A 23,013-nucleotide genomic window follows, 5' to 3' on the forward strand; every position below is an offset into this window, starting at 1 on the left:
TATGCACTTACGCAGCAATATGACACCTAGGAGTTCTCACTCTCTCACTGTTTTAAATTTTAAGCACATATTAAAAACTCCAGGGACTTCCCTGGTGGCGCAGTGGTTAAGAATCCGCCTGCCAATGCAGGGGACACGGGTTTGAGCCCTGCTCCAGGAAAATCCCACATGCCGCGGAGCAACTAAGCCCGTGCACCACAACTACTGAAGCCCGCGCTCTAGCGTCCGCGAGCCACAACTACTGAGCCCGCGTGCCTAGAGCCCATGCTCCGCAACTAGAGAAGCCACTGCAGTGAGAAGCCCGCGCACCGCAACAAAGAGCAGCCCCTGCTCGCCACTAGAGAAAGCCTGCGCGCAGCAACGAAGACCCCAGGCAGCCAAATAAATAATAAATAAAAACTCCAAATGGTCACACAGTGACAGAAGTGAAGAAACTCAATTTCCATTTGTTCATCTTCAACTGCGCTATCACTGTTTATCTCAAAGCCGTATTTAAACATAAGAACATGTTGTACCATAAGGACGAAAGGCATGAAGTACTCCTAAAGCAGCTGCAACACGGCCGAACTGCTAGGAACTTAACCCTCAAATCAACGTGTATCACTCGGTCCACGTGTATCAGGGCCAACTGTATAACAGAGTTGCCCAAATTAATTTCCATGTGCAATACGATGCTTATTAAAGGGACACTTTTTCTTAAGTGTGCTAATCTGATGTGTGTGAATAAATATATACTCACACATATGTATATATAATTATTAACAGCAGCGACTATTCAGAATTTAGAGGAGCAAAAGAGTTTTTCCCAGAAACTATTTTATCAGTGGCTTTTTTCGGATTTGCCCACACGTGGTGGTATCAGAACGCAGACTGGCTGAAGTCAGCTGTATGGGTTTTAGCCTCTGTAAAGGCTGCCCCGCCTGACAGCCCCACCTGCAGGGGTCCGCTCCCATGGCGCCACCCATGGGAGGCAGCGGCACACAGCCAAAAGAACCCTGCAGACAGAAGGCCTCTGAAGACACAAAATAAACGTCCAAGTTCAGACACAAAAGTTTTTGTGTTGCGCACATTAAGACAGCCCTTGCAGTTTATAGTGAGGGTAAAGCAGGGTTTCTCAACGTCAGCACCGTTGGCTATTTGGGCGGGCTAATTCCTTGCTGTGGGACCGTCCTGTATGTTACAGGATGTTAATCTGCCTGCCTGGGCTCTCTCCACTGCATACACAGACATACACTCCCATACCGTTGGACCAAGATGTAACAAAGGTCGCCCTTCACCAACAGCTCAGAGGCCCTCGGGTGGAGGTTAGAACACCTTGAAGAAACACAGGAAATCAAGCCCAGTGCTGCCCCAGGGAAGGGAGACGTGGTTTATTTTTAGAGCTCCCTTTTCATTCTTAGCAAGTGCATCCATTTCTTATTCAAACACACATTTAATTAAATACACAAAGAGAGGGTGTGCCACTGAAAAAAATGCCAGCAGCCCTCTCAAATTATTTTTCCTTTATTTTCAAATATTTACCTAATGAACGGAAACAAAACGAACATCTTCCCCAAAAGGCCATTCCAGCCCAAGAGAGATATTCTATAAACACGGGCGTAAATGACCACTGTAAAGAAAATATTTCCGGACATGCCTCCACCCCCGAATCACTTCTTTTACACACGATTCTAACTTGTTGTGGTTCCTCCAGATCAAAGCAGCGTGGGAGCGGCAAATCAGAACAAGCAGCAAGGTAAGCATAGTGTCCCCAGACAGCCTTGGGAGAGGCAGCCTGGATATTGCCAAAAAAAAGAGCCGGGGATTCGGGGACAGGAAACCTGGATCTGAGTCTCTGTTCTACCACTTTCTCACCCTGGGGCTCTGACCAAATCACAACCTCCCAAGATGCCAGCTTTTATTTATGAAATGGAGGGTGATGTGTGCTTCTAAGAGCTGCTTGAGAACTAACTATTGGAACTAAGCGAAGGTTTTCATCCAGGTGTCAAATGTTATTACCTTTATTTTAGAATTACACACATCAGCAGTCTCAGCCAGGGGTAACTGCTGGCTTTACTAATAGGAGTTTTGTCACTGGAAACAGCCCCAGGGTTGGTTCCAAAAGCACGAACAGCAGATCCAGAAGGTGGAAAAGAGTAGGAAATGTGAAAGTGTAGAGCACAGGAGCGAAGGGCAGGGAAGCCAGACTGCTGGGTTCTCATCCCACTGGGTGACGCTGGGCAACTTGTTTGACTTCTACATGCTTCAGTCTCCACCTACAAACTGGGGATAACAGTGGCACCGTCAGTGCCCATTATTTGCGGTAGTGATACTTTACAAAAATCTCTGTGAACACTGACTTGGAAAATATTAAACCAGTGATCCTAGGGGAAGGGAATACGGGCTTAGGTTCCTGTGAGCCGCTGGTCAGAACATTTTTGTCCACTGATCAACACGTAACCATGGGGACTTCCCTGGTGGTCCAGTGGTTAAGACTCTGCGCTTCCACCGCAGGGGGCAAGGGTTCAATCCCTGGTCGGGAACGAAGATCCCCCGTGTCTCGTGACCAATAAATAAATAAATACATACATACATTAAAAATTTGCTGTCACCTATTAAAATCTTTTAAAAATCAGAAATAAGTTATTTTTTAAAATACATAACCATGTTTTATGTCCTTCCGTTTTAAGACACCTTATTTAATATATGCAGTTGATTCATCAATATTGAACTCACAGCCAACAGGACTATAACTCATGCTTGAAGAAGCTTATCTAACACACCTGTTTTCTCCCTAAGGCACAGCACAGCCTTCTAGCACTTCAGAACTGTAGACATAATTCCAGCACTACCCTTGGGGGCCATTTTAAACAACAAACTCACCAACCAAAAAAAGCTCAAAAATGCCAAGAGTTGCACTAATGAGACCACGAAGAGGACACCTCGTTATAGTAGGAGACCTGAAACAAGAAGGCAGAGCATCTCCCATCTGAGCTGGGAACATGCACATCAGTATCTCAAATTTTCCTCCACTCTGTGTGTGTCTACAAAGGGTCGCACAGTGCTACAACTACTGATTTGAGCGGTATACAAATAAGTTGTAAGAAGGAGGCAAATTTGTACATACAGAATCCGCAAATAATGAGGATCAACTGTACCAGACTCACAAAGTAGCTCTGATGATTCAATGACTGGATACAGATAAAGCACTGAAAACTTCCCCATGTGCAGGAAGCACTCCACAGATGTTCATTATTATTGGGGAGTCAAATATGTCCATAACATATCACATGGTGTAAAAGGCTTAACAACACTGTGAAAAAAGAACTTAGATGGTGGTAGAGAACCACAGGCGAGGCAGTATGGCATAGAATAAAGAAATCAAAAACCAAAACTCAGGAAATTTCTTCCCTAAAGCAATCTTCCACTTAACCTATTTATCTTTTTTTCTCTCCACCAAAAGGTTACACTCCCCAGGCCAGCCGTCTACACCTTTCTGCTCTCACATACATTCTCTGGATGCTTTGTCCTTTTTGCAACGTATGGTAGGAAACTACATTTCCCCAACTCCCTTACCAACTGGCTTCCAGGTAGGGTTGGCCTGCGGGAGACAGCAGCAGCAGCTGGGAGGACAGGCGCTGGGAAGAGGTCGGGGTCTCTCATCCACTTTCCATCCACCCACCAGCATCTCCTCCAAGGATGCAGCCCTTTCCAAAGGGTCTACTTCCCGTTTCTGGTAACACTTCCAACTCCCACGCTCCCTGCAGTCCTCGGGGTGGATTTCTTCTGGTGGCTGCACATCTCTGGGTTGTCACATGCTCTTTGGTACATCAATGTCACCTCTTCCGTCACCTACAAACCCAGTTTTCTGTAGTAGGTCCTCTGGTCACAATGCCTAGTCCAGTTATCCTGACTGACATGATACCACATGTGGCTCCAGAAGGATGCTAAACCTGCAACCCTCCTGCCAAGACCAGCTCCGCTACACACACACACACACACACACACACACACACACACACACACACACCCCTGTCCTTCCCACAATCTCACCTCACATTCAGACTCTCTGGTTTGCTGCCGGAAGAAAGTGCACTTACAAAACTATTAGAGTTACTTCAGCTTTTTATCAAGTACGTTACCTCCCCCTTTCAACAAGGGTTACTGGCTGCCCCTGCTCCAACCGGCTCCTTCTGCTTAAGTGCTATTTACTTTTAAAAGACTAAGCAGTACTCTCCCCTCACACATACCTTGATTTAAAAAAAAAAAAAAAATCCAAATGCCGCCGATGGCACATGGTCAATTTCCTCTCACAGTCAGCACTAGTCATGGCTGCTGACAGCGGCCAGTATAATCAATGTACATTAATTCTGAGGCAATTTCCAATCTTCTCTTCCCATTGTTTCTTACTCAGGGCATAAAAATGCAACACCGGACCATAATCACGAACAGGCGTAAAAGAGAAGTAAACAAGTTCACGTGGATAAAAGAATGCAAGAGTGAACAAGATTCTGATAAGTGAATGACAGAAGCAGGAGAAAGGGGGCCTGTGGGCAATGCTCGCTACTCACTGAATGCCTGTTCCCTTCTCCTCCCTAGACGCACAGGTGGATGACGTGTCCCAGCAAGGTGAGGCCAGGGGACCTGCGTCTGTGCCCCCTTCCAGGGGGCTAGAATGAACACCATTGCAGGGTGATCCTGGAGGGCAGGGGTTCACGAAGTCAGCGCCTATTTAGCCTTGGTCGCTAAATAACTTTTTTTTTTAATTGAAGTAGAGTTGATTTTAAATATTGTAATAGTTTCAGGTGTACAGCAGTGATTCAGTTATACATATATATGTATATATCTATATTCCTTTTTCTCTGATTCTTTTCCATTTTAGGTTATTACAAGATATTGAATATTGTTTCCCATGCTATACAGTAAATCTTTGTTGTTATTTTACATATAGTAGTATGTATCTGTTAATCCCATACTCCCAGTTTATCTCTCACCCCTCTCCTTTGGTAACCATAAGTTTGTTTCCTATGTCTGTAAGTCTGTTTCGTAAATAAGTTCATTTGTACTACTTTTTTTTAATTGTTTATTTTTTTTTGCTGTACGCGGGCCTCTCACTGTTGTGGCCTCTCCCATTGTGGAGCACAGGCTCCGGACGCGCAGGCTCAGTGGCCATGGCTCACGGGCCTAGCCGCTCTGCGGCATGTGGGATCTTCCCGGACCGGGGCACAAACCTGTGTCCCCTGCATCAGCAGGCGGACTCTCAACCACTACGCCACCAGGGAAGCCCCTTGTACTATTTTTTAGATTCCACATAGAAGTGATATAATATTTGCCTTTGTCTGACTTACTTGACTTAGTATGATAATCTCTAGGTCCATCCATGTTGCTACAAATGACATTATTTCATTCTTTTTTACGGCTGAGTGATATTCTGTTGTATATATGTACCACATCTTTATCCATTCATCTGCCGATGGACACTTAGGTTGCTTCATGTCTTGGCTATTATGAATAGTGCTGCTATGAACACTGGGGTGCATATATCTTTTCAAATTCGACTTTTTCCAGATATATGCCCAAGAGTGGGATTGCTGGATCACTCGGTAACTATTTTTAGTTTTTTAAGGAACCTCCATACTATTCTCCATAGTGGCTGTATCAAATTACATTCCTGCCAACAGTGCAAGAGGGTTCCCTTTTCTCCAAACCCTCTCCAACATTTATTATGCTAAATGACTTCTTAAAAGGGGTAATTTCCCCACCTCCACCAGCCTAAAACTATGAACTAGGAAAAAGAAACTTGCACTGGGTATGACTATACGTATAGACACACACACAGAGGTGCTTCTGTTACAGAAGGTCACAAATGCAGGACGTGTGCCTTTCAAATGAGCTGGGCAGACATCTGGTCAAGGTGGCCAAAGGTGTATATGAAATAACCCCCAGCAGGTCCCTCCCAGATGGATCTTTATAAAGAGAGATCACCATTTGGGTGAGGAACACAGAAATGGGCACTGTTCCTGGTTCCTCATCTCCTGTCGGGGAGAACAGTGCCCTGCAGACCAATAACACTTTCACTTTGTAGCATAAAAACCAGGATTCAGAGAGGTCAGGGTGGGCCCTCCAGCAGAAACAGAGCTGAGACCCCCATCTCCCAGGTCAGTGCTACTACTCAAAGCGGGTGGGAGCATCCACAGAGGGGGGCCAGTCCACCAAGTGTTTCTGGTCTTTGAAGAGCTAAGTACCAAAACTGAGGGTAAGTGTCCTTTTAACTTTTACAGTCAGTGGACAAGGTAACTCTATGTCTTTGAATCTCATAATAAAATTGAAGGCTAGTATTTTATACTTTTTTTTTTTTTTAGATTAAGTTGTTTCAAACTAGTTTATTTAGGGGTTCCATTTTCACTCCTCAATAGATTTTACGTATTTCTCATATGCTTCTTCACTCATTAGTTCATCTAGTTCTGAAGAGTTACTGAGTGTCATCTTGATCAGCCAACCATCTTCATAGCAAGATCTGTTGACAAGTCCTGGATTTTTCTGCCAGAGCTTCATTAATTTCAGTTAATTCTCCTGATAGAGGAGAATAGAGTTCACTAGCAGCTTTCACACTTTCCAAAACACCAAATTCCTCGTTTGTTCAATTTTGTCCCAACTTCAGGCAGACTACAGTAAACAACATCTCCCAAAGCTTCCTGTGCAAAATTACTGATTCCCACTGTTCCAACACCGTTTTCTGCTGTTACCCATTCATGTTGGTCTGTGAATTTACGACCCGACAGCAGAGCGGGCCCGGTGCGCAGCGCCCGGACGGCGCCCGCCCGCAGTCCCCAGGGCCGCGGCGGGCAGGGCACGTTGGGCGCAGAGACGGCGCGCAGGCTGCAGACCGCGGCCCGCACGCTCCGTGCCACTCGCGGCGCCATGTGCGCAGGGGACCACTTTCTTCTTTCTTTAATCTCACTTTTTCTAGCAATTTATTTTTATGGTACCAGACCATGATGATTTAGAATTTTAAAAAACGGTTCCAGGCTTCCCTGGTGGCACAGTGGTTGAGAGTCCGTCTGCCGATGCAGGGGACACGGGTTCGTGCCCCGGTCTGGGAAGATCCCACATGCCGTGGAGCGGCTGGGCCCGTGAGCCATGGCTGCTGAGCCTGCGTGGCCGGAGCCTCTGCTCCGCAATGGGAGAGGCCACAACAGTGAGAGGCCTGCGTACCGCAAAAAAAAAAAAACAAAAAAAAAACGGTTCCATTTCTGCAGGCACCCAGGGTGCCCAAACTCTTCAACCAAATTGCCATGGCCACCACACCCCCTTCCCCAATCCTTCCTGACTCACCCTCACCCAGGCTCTCCTGTACCTTTCACCCTTCCTTTCCAGCAGGCATCTCCCTTTAAATGGATGGTGGTAAACTTTCCGGTAGCCCCTCCAATGCATGCGCAGTGGGCACTGACTCCTGTGAGCCATCCTGAGCTCAGACCAAAAGGAAGAGTTAAAAGTAATCAGTCATCCATCCACACAGCCTAAATAACACAGGACTCCGGTCCCAGAAAGCCATCACGGTAAAAGAAGGAAAAAACCGTCCGTGGCCCTTACCCGCATTAATTAACCCGAGGGAGAGCCTCAGCCTACCCAACAGATGCTCTCTATCCATCACCTAAGCCTGAGACGCAAAGTAAAGGAACCTTCGCCTGTCTCCTCCAGGGAGGTCGACATACGTGGAGAGATGCCACGCCGGCTTGGGGAGAAAGGAGAGGTTACTGACAGAGTGAGTCACGTGTGCGGCATCAGGTATGATGAAGTGTATTATGGGAAGGGGACGTGGAGACGGCATTAGCTCTGTCCAGCGGGACCCATTGAACTGCCCATTACAAGGGAGCCCTGAACTAGTGGAGGAGGAGGACTTGGGGAGAAGGATTTAAACACATACACCTCCTTGAAAATGAATGAAGAGAAACCGTCTAGACGACAATGACGGGACAGTGACGTAAGGAACGAGACCATAGGAAAGGGCGGAGCCAGGCAGCACCAACCATCCCTGGAGCGATCCAGGCAGGCCACGTGTTTTAGACTTTCCAGGGACAGAAGTATGGTAATTTTAACAGACGCCAACATCGGCACCTTTCACAGTTACTAAGACGTGTCATCCACGAGTTCAGAAAGGCAGGGACTCGAGGGGGATGTAAATGAGCAACTATTCCACTAAGTCTCTGCACTTGTCTGGGTATTTGAAATATTTAAACATTTTTCAGTATTTTTTTTCAAGTATCACCAGGGAACAGACACATGACGCTGTTTTGAGACGTCTTGGCACAAACCGGGAATTCTGATTAGATTCAGTCCAAACCAGGCATGCCTTGGGAAGACAACTGCTCTGCTGTTCCACGTCTGGCCTGGTGACAAGGGGCAGCCCCAGCCCTGACCTCTGCCCTGCACCCCACCTTTCCCTGGGGCAAACAGGGCATCGAGGTTAATCCAACATGCCCAGCTATCACTGGGCGGCAGCTGTCTAGACAGACTGCAGGCAACTCTTGGGCTTGGAGAAGGAGGGCCGAGATGGAGATCCAATGTGCACCAGAGGCAGAGGGCCGGGAAGGTGACAACCATCCTCAGCTGACTCTCTTCCCAAATCCTGTGGCCACCATCAAGAGCCTGTCCCTGCCCCACTCCAGGCAGGCCATGCAGTGGACGTGGCTGCACAGCACACAGCCACGGTCAGGCACTGACATTTCCCAAGACGTGACTAACAGCCTGGGAACCACAGAAAGAAATCTGAGCACGGACAGTGAAGGCTGTTTCATCTTAATTGCATCCAAGACTTGCCATCTAAGCCCCCATTTGTGTTACACCTCTTCCAAGATTACTCATCTTTGATGCCAACAGGAGAACGCCATGAACTTGAAAACTCCATCATCTGGATTTGTTGATGACTGTATTTCAACGCCTGCATGAGCAGGATAAAAAGAAAATGAAACCAAATTTTTCCTGCCTGTAACACCTGTTCCTTCTTGACACTCATTGGCTCGGCTCATCCTACTGCCACATGCCAGGTTGTGTACTCGCCACTGATGGTGTGAAAAGGAATAAGGCCAACCCTCGTGCTCAAGGAATGTACAGTCTAGACAGACGCACAGTGAGGAACACGCCTTCTGCTGCCCTCCTGCGCCTTAGCCTTCTCCTCTGGCAGTGTATGTTCACGAGATCTGCTGGGGTGGCTATGGTTTTAACTTCCATTTTTATCAAAACTGCATCCTTCTCTTCCGGTCAGGTCTCCAGAAATGAAACTCAGAGATGGTTCTTTGAGAAACTAAGGCATAAAAAACCAGGTACAGATCTACCAACCTATGTGAGAAACATTTTCTGACACCCATTTCCCAGCAACACCCTTTCTTACCACAAACTCTGTAGCAGAGTTAGAGTCATTTGTTTCCAGCAGCCAGTCATTTTCCTGATCTAAACCGACTCAGGGTTACACGTAAACCCAAGCCTAAAGCTGGGACAACTTCTTTCCCGTTGAATCGGAAGAAAGACAGTTTTACAAAATGGCCAGGGGAGAAGGGTGACTGCTTCTCCACACCTTCAGGAAGACCCAACCACCTCCAAAGTCCTGGGCGTTGTCAAAGTGTGGAGAGTGTGCTTTATAATCTGAAGGCTAATTTAAAAGATGGTGAGACACGCAAACTCATCTGTGATACGGCTTTCAAGTTATAAATGTCAGTGACAGCCAGTCTGCTGCGTTGGGAACTCCTCCAACAGGTTGACAGCAGCCCAATTCCATGGTTCTGGAGGAGGCTGACAGACAGCTGCTCTTTCAGTAGTTATTTTGAAAGGAGCCAAGAGGCCCTTCCAAAGGCAGCTAGGTATTGGCGCGCTGAAGGGGGAAGGTGACACCGTATCTGGTGGCAGGTAGACACAGCCCAGGAGTGCCACATGACGCCAACACGTCTGCGTGCTCCACAAAGACCGTCAACCCCACACAGTGCAGGAAAAAAAGAAAAAGAAAATCACAGCAGAGGAGAGGCAGAAAGATGCACATCCTTCCCAGAGCATAAGCCATTGCACCTGGGTATCAGGGACTGCAGACCCAGCTCCTACTCTTCACGATGCCAGCCTGCTACAGCCCCAGCTGCCGTGCCTGGCATCTCTTGGGAGGGCAGTGAACGGACTTCCTTATCTGTCGGCACTTCACTAGTTTCAGAACAGACCCTTGAAGATAGATGGGTTTACTTGTCTGGTCCCTGAACTGAAAACCACTCCCTTTCAGTCATGTGTGTGATGTGGAGGTAGGGGGATGTGTAAGAGGGATTAAATATGCTTGTTCTTAGACAAAGCCCTATGTCTTTAGACACGCAAAATCTCTCTGAGGTTCTGACAGAGACACTTCTTGTTTCTCTGGTTTCTCCCAGCGGGACAAACTTTCAAGGTGACAGCTAGAGAGAAGCCTCTGATAAAAGTCACATGGTCACATAATTTGAGTTCTAACTAAGGCTTTTATTCACATCAGACATTCATCTGCTTGTCAGTTGCTGGAATGGCTTTTCCTGTGATGTTGTTAGGGACAAAGTTTGTTCAAAGATCCACACACATAAGAGAAACAAGAATTATGAACGTTTCACGTTTCATTCTGCTGGTCCCATAACCGTGACACCCAAATCCTATTTGCCTGTAAAATCCAAAAATTCTGCTCCCAAGCTGAACGTCTGATTTACCAAGGTGACTCTCAAAGGTAGCTTAGACAGTGGTTTTAAGCACTCAGGACTGTTCACACAGTTAGAACAAGGAAGCACTCAGCCAAGTGCTTCCTCCGTAAAATAGGTTCATAACTGGGAGCTTAGGAAAATGTACTCCGTGAACAATTCTTTGATACAGACACAGTTCAGAGATTGGGCAGTCATTCTGAGTCACACTCTCCACTTCATTGGCTTTGCTTATTTATGTTCACACCATGATCCTCTGTGTCTGAAGGGGCCAGCCCTTCCACCTAAGAGTATCAGGCCATAATCCAGCCCAATACATTTACGTTTGATAATGACTGAGTAATAAATGACCTTCTGCTCCAGTCACTTCACTAATTCGAGGCAGATAAAACATTCTTGCCCAGCTAACCCAAAAGATAAATTCCACCAGGTTTCAACCAGATAGCCAGAGACGTACGTCTCCTTGGGATTGAGCCGCGCTAGAAGGGCAACCCCCTGGCCCTTTGGGACTGTGGTGCATTTTGATGGTTCCAAATGCTAACGTCTGACTCAAATCCTCGGTCCTCTCCCGCTAAGGGCAAATATCCCAGGTCTGTGCTTAGCCGGGTAAATATGTGCTTACTATGGTACTTACATGGCCCGATGGATCCGCCTCCAATGTCTACTACAGAGCAGTAATCACTCCTGCAATCACAAGAACAAAGACATTTTTAAGTTTCTCCCCTTTAAGAACTTGATCCATTGCAAACAGACAGGCTGACAAAGAGCTTCTGCGAACTAGGCCTCTCACATTTCGGAACCCGAATGCCTTTTAAGATAAATACCGAAAAATAGCTAGGTGAGCATTCCCTATCACTTCAACACCCAGAGGCATTTATCTAAAAAATTACATTATCTCACTTGTTAGGATCCAAATCCATCCATTATTAGTTCAGCAGGAGTAAGGCTACATTCGGCAAAGATGGAGCATCTCCACTAAACCATTCTTTGTTCCAAGTCTCAGGAGGCATTAAACCAAAGCTTTTACCAATCCTAATGCTTTCCGGACTAGACTACATTAATTTATACACACAGTCTCAAGTAGGTGTATACACATCATTTAAAAAATACATAGCTCTATGACAAAAAACCAAGGAGTCTGCAATACGAGATAAAGCCAGTTGAATTACAAGCCTGTTCATTTAAATATAACAGATTACTTGTACCTGCTTCACCTTGAATAAAACCAGAAAAGCAGTAAAAAGCCATTTTAGAAATATATCTACTATGTGTGCTTCTGATATCACTAATATTTTCCCTCTATAAAACTCCTTTACTGGGCTTCCCTGGTGGCGCAGTGGTTGAGAATCTGCCTGCTAATGCAGGGGACACAGGTTCGAGCCCTGGTGTGGGAGGATCCCACATGCCGCGGAGCAACTAGGCCCGTGAGCCACAACTACTGAGCCTGCACGTCTGGAGCCTGTGCTCCTCTACAAGAGAGGCCGCAATAGTGAGTGGCCCCCGCTTGCCACAACTAGAGAAAGCCCTCGCAAAGAAACGAAGACCCAACACAGCAAAAATAAATTAATTAACTAATAAGCTCCTACCAACGACATCTTCTTTAAAAAAAAAAAAAGGGGCTTCCCTGGTGGCGCAGTGGTTGGGAGTCCGCCTGCCGATGCAGGGGACGCGGGTTCATGCCCCGGTCCGGGAGGATCCCACGTGCCGCGGAGCGGCTGGGCCCGTGAGCCATGGCCGCTGAGCCTGCGTGTACGGAGCCTGTGCTCTGCAGCGGGAGGGGCCACAACAGTGAGAGGCCCGCGTACTGCAAAAAAAAAAAAAAAAAAAAAAAAAAAAACTCCTTTACAGAAAAACAAAAGGGGGAAAACATGTCCTTTTAACAAATACATACAGTGTGTTTCTGATATTCATGGAATTTATCAGCAGAGAATTATAAAACTGAAAGAGAGCTCAATAGAGAGGGAGGGAAGGAGAGTGAAGGAGGGAGGGAGAGGGAGGGAGGGAGGGAGGGAGGGAAGGAGAGGGAGGGAGGGAGGGAAGGAGAGGGAAAGGAAAAGAATAAAGACGATGCTGAACAGACCCATCTTCAAACTAACTGCCCAGAAGTCTTCTAAGACTAGCCAACTGGTCTACTTTTTACTTAAGACCCTCATGGAAGAACATGTACCATATTCTGCTGGAAAATGTCTGAAAGAGTTTTGGTTTTTTAATACAAAGATGATTCTCTCTTTATATATGGTCTGCAGCATATAACTACCCTTCACAGCACTAACATTTGTGTCTGTGTCAACAGTCTCTGAACAATAGCAGAGGGTTGGTGCACCGGGGCAACTTACAAGAGCAGATTCAACCTGCTGTTATTCCAAATCCACCATCTCCATGAAACAGTCTGGCTTCAAATGCTTGCTAAGGAAGGGTAGAGGGCTGGAAGGAACTGAATCAATGCTGGTGACCACGGGGCCCCTTTTGTACCAGCTTCATTCTGAGATAGCTTTGAGGTGAAGGAATGGGTTACCATGATACAGAAAAAGCTACTAACTCCTGTAAGCAGCACCAAGATACATTCTCATGTAGTAGCGTCAGCTAACAAAATGAACACCCATGTGCCTCCGACTGAAATAATATCAACTTACTTTTAGTGCCTTAACTCTTTTCTGTATGTTTTCATAAACACCTAATTTGGTGTATTACCTGGCAATTTGCCTTTGAATGTTGCGATCAAGTGCACAGGCCGTGGTGACTTAATGAATCATACCAGTAGTGACACTGGTATGATTCATAAGTCAAAATGTTCATGATGTGCCAAAAGGAAGAGAAAAGTTCATTACCCTTTACCTCCCCCAACGCTTTCAAATCTGGATTTTCTTTAATAATACTCAGACTAATTAAGAACTCAATCTCAACTTCACTTTAAGAATCAGACAAGCTATTCCCTGAGTCATACGCAAACTACTGCATTACGCTTGGCTCTATACATTAGCAAAATTCGTGGTCACCAAGAAACCCAAACGCCATTCACTTTTATCCTCAGCAAAGCTTTAATGTTCAACTAATCTTAAATATCATTTCCTGCAGAGCCAGGTATATAAGATTAAAGTTTATAGCCATTTCTAGTTGCGTCTATAGATAAAGAAAATGTTGAAGGAAGTCCTTTCTCCTTCCTAATTTTCAAAACCAGCACCACTCCACAGCTTTCATCAAGATTTTACCCAAAGTATCTTTTCTAGGTATTAATAATAGGCTCCCTCAATCTCTTCTTGGGCTTATGCTTTGATTTTCCTCCCTTAATTATACCTAAACTTGTGAAAGCACTTGTAAATAGAGATCATGGGAATGCAATTCAATCTACAAAGAATAAGGTAGCAATCACTGGAGATAGCGAGTACCTAGGAAAATTTGGAATCCCATTTTCAACCAACCTATACCCCTTTCATTTTATATTTTGGATAAAATATATTATAAATGACCCACAAACAAAACAATCTACTTGATGAGCTCTGCCCTCTAAAGCGGCATTCTATCAGAAGTCTGCATCTGCGTATCTTGCCTATCGCCCCTTCCCCATTCAAAGCATCTCTAAAAGTGAGCCATGGTAAACCCAGCTTGTTCAAGGACCACCTCTGCAGCATGACACAGGATAATGGAAGCCAATTCCAGACCGGTGGGTCTCACATCTCTTTGTCCCTAATGCCCTTCAGCACCTTCGTCTGTTGGGTTGATCCCTTTTCAGTTTTACACCCAAGTGTTCCATCCTCTTATTCCCTATGGACAATGTCTCTCCAAATAGAGAATCTCAGAATCTTTATGTGACCCGGGATACAACTCAAAGCTGGCTTTCCCTCTCTTCTTTTCCACAGCCTAAGCAAAGGTGGCTCATTGTGAACACCAAAGCTGTCCCGACATTGATTCATGTGAGCAAATAGTTGAAGGGAGTTTATGGCTCTGCTTAAAATATCTTCATATCTAGAAAAAAGACTTCCAACCATAAGGCCACTGAGCGCTTACACATTAGAAACAAATCATGACCATCGTTATAAGCATTTTTAAATTTTTTCCTTTAATTCTTTTTATTTTTTTAATTGAAGTATAATTGATTTTACAATATCGTGTTAGTTTCAGTTGTACAGCACGATTCAATTTAATATATATTTCTATATGTTATATATATATTTTTTTCTTCTTCAGATTCTCTTCCCTTAAAGGTTATTACAAAATATTGAGTATCGTTCCCTACCATTATAAGATTTAAGTCATTCAGTCTTCCGTAAAGAACATCAGATAGTCACAGAGAAAAAAAGGCCCATAATTACAAAAGTGGTTTCATATATGGCTTTCACCTTAGGCTGGGCAGAGCAGCTAAATTTACCACATAGCAAAATTTTGCCCAGTTACAAAGATCTAGAGTGGTCCTTGACATCAGAACTTCGACGATTTTGACCTGATACGTTTGGTTTCATCCCATTTCAAACTTGCTAGCATCTTTCCATTTCGGTGAGGTCTTTCATCAAGGCTCCACTGAGAGCGTCCCAAAATAGACTCCAATCTAAATTTGCCTCACATGGCTCACACCGCCTGGACTCAAATGCAGAGGCCCAACCTCACAAAGCCAGTGCCTCTCCAAGCCTCTGTCTCCTTGTGTCTGAAGGAGAGATAACCACAGCGCCTCAGTCAGAAAGGATGGGGGGATTCACAAACTACTACGCCCAAAAAGCACAGCTGCCACATCAGAGAGGCAGCGAACCCTCTACAAATGTTAGCAATCATTATTACTGTGGTTGTTACTCCTATAAGAGGATAATAAAAGGGCAGTTCTAGAACCGGTCAGAAGCCTGGAACCACAGCCTGGTGGTGCCCGATGCATTACATTTTGATTTTGCTAACAGCTATTTTGTCAGGCAGGTGTGACAATTAACAATGATTTAGTGCCTTGGGCCCTGGAATACCCTTACCTAACATGACCGTTCTACAGATGGTCCCTAGGTAAAGTGCTCGATTTACAAATAAGAAAAAAAAATGCATTCCTTACGACTTCCGAATTCATCACTAACTTGGATTACAGAGAGAATACTTGTAGCCAAACAAGTTTACCCAAGATTTTACCAAGACACGGGCCAGGAGACCACTTACTAAGGTTTGCAACTATTTTTAACATTCATTGACGTCACAAAGAGCAGATCCCCTTTACAAAACTGGCACATAACCCCAAACAAAGCTCAGTATTTTCATCAAAATTATTTTTAACAGCCACCAGGGAATTAATCTTAAAATTCTGGTTTTGGAACCATCCGAGTTACACCTGTTTCTCTCCCCTAGCCTAATGGCTCTCAACGTACAGCCCTGGAAGCAGCAACATCACCATCACCTGGGGAAGTTGGGAATGCAAAAATCTCAGACCCCACCACGCACCTACCAATGAGAAACTCGGTTGGGGTCCCGCCATCTATCTGAACAAGCCCCCCCCCCCCCCCAGGAGTCTGGGATGTAGTCTCAAGTCTGAGAACTGCTGCCAAAAGGCTATTCACATGTGGCCTGGGACATCACTTCAGGCAGCTCTTTTCCTTAAAAACTATCTGGCATTTTTCTGTTCCTTAAAAACCTGCTATAGGATGATGTCAACTGCTCCTTTCTATTTTTAATTCCTCATGATGAGGCTGAGGATGATTCATTCAGCACCTTATGTGATCACTTAAATAAGTAAGGCTCCTTCTCTCCCACCCCTAATGGAAGGTGACTGATGCCTGTTAGTTCTGATGTAATTATAGGAACAATTCAGTAACAAAAGCCTGTCCTTTATCAACCTCCGCGAAAGCTGTAACAGAGAGTTATAATTATAATGCTCCATTCTTTTCCACAATGTGTGCATAATAATGTATCCTTTGAAACTAATCATACTGCATGTCATAACAAGGAAACACAGAACCCGGGATCAAATTTAGTTTATTGCAAATAGAGATCAAAACTGCAAGTGTTTGGGGAAACCTTTTCAACTCACAGGAAACAAGTATGCATTAACCATCTGGCTTGGTCTCATTTATCTAAGTGAAACATGAAAAAAGAACGTTGATTTGGATGCTTTCCGTGGGTCTCAAGGCGACCTCACAATACAGAATGTGTCTTATCACCAGACACCACCCATCATCTAACTAATTATCAAAGTGGGAAGCATTAAGGGGCATTTCCTAAATAATAAATAACCCTTCTCTATACCTTTAATTTGTTGAAGCGTGTGTTAATTCGAAGTTAATTTCATACCGCTGTGAGGTATCCTGATGAATTGTGACTACCAACCGTATTATTAATTTCCCTTTCCTTTTTGATTAATTTCACACTTAGGCTGGGTAAGAAAGGCAAGATTAATGATGTCTGGAAGACAACGTTTGGTTCTTGTAAGATACTAAATCAACCTCAAGTGTTGAAGTAAACAGAGAAGCCAGATAAGGAAATGATAATGGAATCATCTCCAGGAGGGGGTCCAAGGTGCCATGCAAATAAATGCCCAGAACCCCAGAGAGTGTTTAAGCTGTACACTCCAGTTAATACTCTGCTGGGAGGGGAGGAGAATGAAAGTTGGAACTCTGAAGATTGCAAGACACGCTGATAGACTTGTGCCCTTACCAGTGACTGCAGCGACGGGTTTATTTATCACACTAGAGTTCTCAGTTTGGCAAGGGTCCCTCTGTGTACTACTTAGCCTCTTCACAGCCTTCTTGCCTTCTCCCCACTCTCTCTGTGACAGTCTCTGGACGCCTAGCTCAACGTGTGAAGAGACAGATCTCCTTCATCAAAGGATATAAAGAAAAGGAGTATAAACTCAATCGCATCATGCACTTTTCAACAGTCAGGGACCTTTGCGTAATATGCTAATCCTATTTCCAATAATAACACCTACATTCATTGAGAACCCGCTATGTTCCAAGACACTAGGAACTCTGTATAAGTTATCCAACCTAACAAGAGCTCTTGGAGGTACTATCACACACATTTTACGGATCAAGAAACGGAGGCTTAGAAACCTAAATATCTTGCATAAGTGAACCCCATCTTCACAGAGATCTGTCAGGCTCCTAAGCCTGGAGTCTTCCATACCATACTGCTTCCCTGGGCGCATGAGTGAAGAGAACGTTTACGGCTGTGTGGAAATTATTCCAGAAAACCTGAAAGCTATGGGCATGCCATTCTCCTCTAAGAAACTTCCCTGCCTACCCCAGCTCCAATGATCCAAAGTCTTCTTTGAAGTCCAACATTTTTTCTTTTATACTGGAGTATAGTTGATTAACAATGATGTGTTAGTTACAGGTGTACAGCAAGTTATACCCATACAAGTATCCATGCTTTGTCAAGTTCTTTTCCCATTTAGATTATTACAGAATATTGAGCGGAGTTCCCTGTGCTGTACAGTGGGTCCTTGTTGGCTATCCATTTTAAATATAGCAGTGTGTACATGTCAATCCCAAACTCCTAGTCTACCCCTCTCCCCCCACCCACCCTTTTCCCCTGGTAACCATAAGTTCATTCTCTAAGTCTGTGAGTGCTTCTGTTTTGTAACTAAGTTCATCTGTATCATTTTTTTTAGATTTTTGAAGTCCAACATTTAAGTACAATTCTATGCTATCTCTTAGACTTTCTAATGTCCACTAGAGTACCCTGTATCTTACATCTCCCCTCACAAACAAGCCTGCCCAAATAAGACCTATATCTAAGTTTTAAACACGGCCATCGGTCATCTCTGACCATTGTCTAGAGCATCACCAATACAGGAGTAGCCACTTGCTACATGTGGCTATTTAAGTTACAATAAAATAAAAAACTCAGTTCCTCAGACACACCAGGCACATTTCAAGTACTCCACAGCTTCATGTGGCTAGTGGCTACCATGTTGGACAGCAGAGATACAGAACATCTCCATCGTGGCAAAGCTCTACCGGACAGCACAGGGGTAGAGATATTTCAGGACAGCATCTTTTCATCTAAAATCCTTCTGACACTGTACAGAAGGACACAGCCTCTTCACAGAACTAATTAAGGGCTTCACTAGGCTAACTGAGGCCATACCTACATGTCCTCAGATGTCATCTTTTAGGAATAACACTCCTTGAGAAGTTAGGTCACTGGATAAACTTATAAAGCAAGCAGACCGACCTCATACAACACAAAGTGTCAGAAACTAGAGGTGCTAAGAAACAATCATCGTAATAAGGCCTTCCATTCGGGAATAACCACCCTATGGAACCACAGGTCGGGATTCACCAGGAACAATCACACAGACACACGCATGGCCACCCACACAGGGGCATCCCTAGGCTCTATCCTCACCAAAGCCCTCTCCGCTATGCTTCCTGGGCAAGACAAGGTCCCCACGTTTGGTCTCTTGTTTCTAATTATTAAGTAAATCAATGCAAGAAAATCACCTTTCAATCAGATTGGTATTTCCCACCAATCACTCTCAATTGCTTCATTAAAAGCTGGAGAATCAGCAATGAGACAGGCTTTTGGTGACAATGACAGTCTGACAGTAGGCTAGAAAAGAGAGCCTCAGTCCCCTCAGTGACATCTGACCTGGAAGGAGTTACTTAAAAGACTTCCAGAGGGCTTCCCTGGTGGCGCAGTGCTTGAGAATCTGCCTGCCAATGCAGGGGACACGGGTTCGAGCCCTGGTCTGGGAGGATCCCACATGCCGCAGAGCAACTAGCCCCGTGAGCCACAATTACTGAGCCTGCACATCTAGAGCCTGTGCTCCGCAACGGGAGAGGCCGCAATAGTGAGAGGCCCGCACACTACGATGAAGAGTGGCCCCCGCTTGCCACAACTAGAGAAAGCCCTTGCGCAGAAACGAAGACCCAACACAGCCATACATACATACATACATAAAATTAAAAAACAAAAAGGCAAAATTCCTTAAAAAAAAAAAAACTTCCAGGGGCTTCCCTGGTGGCTTAGTGGTTGGGAGTCCGCCTGACAATGCAGGGAACACGGGTTCGTGCCCCGGTCCGGGAAGATCCCACATGCCACGGAGCGGCTGGCCCCGTAAGCTACGGCCGCTGAGCCTACACGTCCGGAGCCTGTGCTCTGCAACGGGAGAGGCCACAACGGTGAGAGGCCCGCGTACCGCAAAAAAAAAAAAAAAAAAAAACTTCCAGGAATTAAAAAACTTGAGAAACTCTGGGTATAGCTCCACTTTGGGGGAAGATCCTAAAATACAGTGTTGGTTACTGTTGGATTAGAACAGCCCTGGGTGGGACACACAGAGTGATAAAGAGGCAAGGTCACTGATCTGACCTTCAACTGTTCCAACCTACAAGTGCCCTACAGGAGGCATTTCTTCTCTCTCTCCATTCTTCACTTTCTCCTTCCTCCCTCCCCACTGCTGTCTATGCACCAGGCCCTTAAGATTGAACTCCACGCCCAAGATACGCCAGACATCATGGCTGCCGATACTCGTCTATAAAGTGGTAGACCGACAATTGAATGCCACCTCCAGTGCGAACTCCTTTAGGTAACTACAGTAACCCCTTGACAGTCCCAGACTCAAATCAGCACGCAGGTCAGACCTGGGGCTCTGTCACCACAGTAATGGATGGGAACTTTGTAAAGCTAAGACAAGAAATCGAGGAGGAGAGTTTTCTAAGAAAAATGCAAATCAATTCATCCTCGGTTGGGGGAAGGTGATGATAAACTAACATGTTCCTCTCTTAGAGCCTATGAAAGTCATCTCTGAACTCCCAACTCCATCACATGAGTAAGGCCGACTTCTGCCTCTCTTCTTGGCATTACTCACCTTTGCTTAAGGACCACAGCCAACGGAATCACTACCTCCAAGGAGAGGTCCAGCATTAACCCTTTCCTGCCCAGTAGCTCACAACAGCTTTGTAACCTGGGGGGCCTTTCCCTAGCCTCATCCCTCCACCTCCCAATCCATTCCTGACCACCTGCCAGGTGAGCCTTGGGAAGCAACCCGTAGGCCAGGCCTCTCCACATCAATAAGGTGGGTCAGGTGCCACCATCTCTAAGATCCAACCCTGGCCTTGAGGCTCTCCTGAATCTACTTTTTCTCCCTCTTGTTTTCAGGTCTTCCCTGCCCCCCAGTACATTCAACTTACCCTCCATAACACTGACAACATCTGCTCTGGGAAATTTTCCCAGGCCTGAAATGCCCATCCCCTTTTGGGTGCAGTAACACTAATAACCAGTCATCTCCTCTAGAACAGGATACGTCCTACACTTCCCGGTATCTCTGAAGAGCGTTTCAGAGCCAGACTCTTACACAAAAATCATCGCTCTGCAAGTATTTGCTAATCCACTGAAAACAGCTGCTATCCATGCTGGTAAGTTCATTATTTCGACAGTGGATTCTCAGACCATGAAGACTCCTTCCACATCCAGTTTGCTCACTGTGAGCCCATGGAGGCTCCAGACTCTGTCTCGTGATTCCAGCTCCACCATTTATCAGGAAAGGCACTTAACACCTCTAAGCCTCAGTACTGTCTTTTGTGAAACCAAGGTCATAAGAGTACCAATCCTCCACCCACACCCCCTGACCCCAGGCAATGTGGCCTGGAGACAAAGGTAAAGCACTTAGCATAGGGCCTAGCACACAGCAGGCATTCAGTAACGGTTACCTTTACCCTCTCCCTTTCTCCCAGTTATTAGTAAGTCTCCTTAAGGGGACATGCAGCATAGTAGAAATAACACGGTCATGGGAACAAAAGAAACCTGTGTTCAAATCCCAACTTAGTTCAGATCCCAGCTGTGGACCCTTGGAGAAATTATTTCACCACTCAGCTTTAGTATCTTCATCTGTAAAACGGGGTTAGCAATCAACCTTAAAGGGCTCATCTAAGAATTATACAAGGGAACATACGTGAAGTTCCCCGTACCTAGTCAGCAATTCACTCTGTGTCGTTTATTAAATATGATTTTAATTCAGTCAAAACACAACCGAAAAGGAAACAAACACCCATGTATCCTCACATCACTGTCACCCGCTTCCAGTCACATTCTTTAAGTCCATAAACCAGGCCGGGGCCATTTGGAAACAGAGCAGGACCCTGGGGGGTGCTCTTGGGCACAAAAGCCTTGCCATGTGCCCCTTTTCTTGTTTGCAGGAAAAAGGCTTCAGCCTCCCAGACCTTTTCTGAGTTCCAAAGGGCAAACAGTTACTAATTAGGGAGTGAGGGAATACAGGAAACAAAGGAAAGGCAATCAAAACAATAGTGCAGGATGCGGCCTGGTTCTGGTTCCTGGGGGGGGAGGGGGGGAATGTGTGTAATAATTTGATCCGAATCTCTGAGTTCTTCTACAGGAACCAGAGCCCCCTACCCAGGTGGAGGAGGTAACTTCAGGCTGAGCAAAAGCACGTGGACCCCAGACCGGCTGGAACCAGATGGCTGATGACTGAGATCCCTGAACACCACCCCGTTCCCCCTGCAACAACCGATCAGAGGAAGCCCTCAGCCCAAATTGTGCCCATACGAACTCTTCCCCAAAAACCATAGGGGAGAGTTCGGGTCCTTGAGCGCCAGCTGTCCCATTCTCCTTGCCGGGCCCTGCAGTCCACATTTCTCCCCTCCAAACAACCACGATTCGGTTTGTTGGGCCTCACCGTGCGCTGCGCACACAAACTCAGCTTCGACAAAGATTTCAGCTGCCAATCCGTACCCCCCGGGTCATCAGCCAGAGTCCTCACACAGTGAATGCCAGAAAATTCCACCCGGCGCTGCAAGGAGACCCATTGCCTTAAGGCGAATCACCTGCGTTCACGTCCCATCTCCAAATATTCACATCTACTCAAGATTGACACTTAACACTAGCGAGGCCATTCCTGAAAGGAAAATACACTAGGACAATTAGCTACTTCTCCAAAACAAACCTATGGTTGAAATCCTTCTAACCGAACAAGAGCCCCAAGCGCTAGGGGAGAGAAAAACCCACAAGTCTGAATATTCAAACAAGTGGTTGAAACCCTTGCAACCCCAGAAAGGAAGTCCCCAGCCAGGATCACACTCTCATTGGAAAGAAAAAGAAACTCCACTCTTTCAGATCAATTTGCAAGTTTCCGGAAACTCAAGAGTGGGCGTTAGAGCACTACAGAGGCCTGGTGCCTCCCCTCTCCCCTCCCACGGGGCCCTGAGGGTCCTGACATCTGCCTCCCCCTAGCTCCAGGCCAGGGCCCAGGAGGCCCAAGCTCCGAATCCTTGGCTCTGATCCCCCCAGGGCTGGAGGGGAGAGGAAGGGCAAGAAGACAGCGTTACAGGAGTTACTGGGTAAGCAGGCTCCCAGCAGAAATATGTCTTCCCTGCGATGGTCTTAATCCCCAGAACTGAAAGAGGACTTCCTTTCCTTC

At 45.8% G+C, this 23,013-nt stretch overlaps 2 protein-coding genes across 5 annotated transcripts in view; both read right to left on the minus strand.

Moving 5' to 3' along the window:
* Positions 1–23,013, minus strand: part of MGAT5 (alpha-1,6-mannosylglycoprotein 6-beta-N-acetylglucosaminyltransferase) — a 370,484-nt gene that overhangs the window by 302,814 nt on the left and 44,657 nt on the right. For all 4 annotated transcript variants that reach the window (XR_004350852.1, XM_032638674.1, XM_032638675.1 and 1 more), the window contains exon 2: positions 11,308–11,357. The gene's annotated coding sequence lies outside the window, so the exon portion shown is untranslated. The remainder of the gene's footprint in view (positions 1–11,307; positions 11,358–23,013) is intronic.
* On the minus strand, positions 6,382–6,902 carry LOC116757194 (glycine cleavage system H protein, mitochondrial-like). Its single transcript, XM_032638679.1, is given in 3 exon segments — positions 6,382–6,516; positions 6,518–6,614; positions 6,616–6,902. Coding segments are annotated over 3 exon segments (519 nt in total).

This window comes from Phocoena sinus, chromosome 7 (genome assembly GCF_008692025.1).
Source record: "Phocoena sinus isolate mPhoSin1 chromosome 7, mPhoSin1.pri, whole genome shotgun sequence".
NCBI classification, from domain to species: domain Eukaryota; kingdom Metazoa; phylum Chordata; class Mammalia; order Artiodactyla; family Phocoenidae; genus Phocoena; species Phocoena sinus.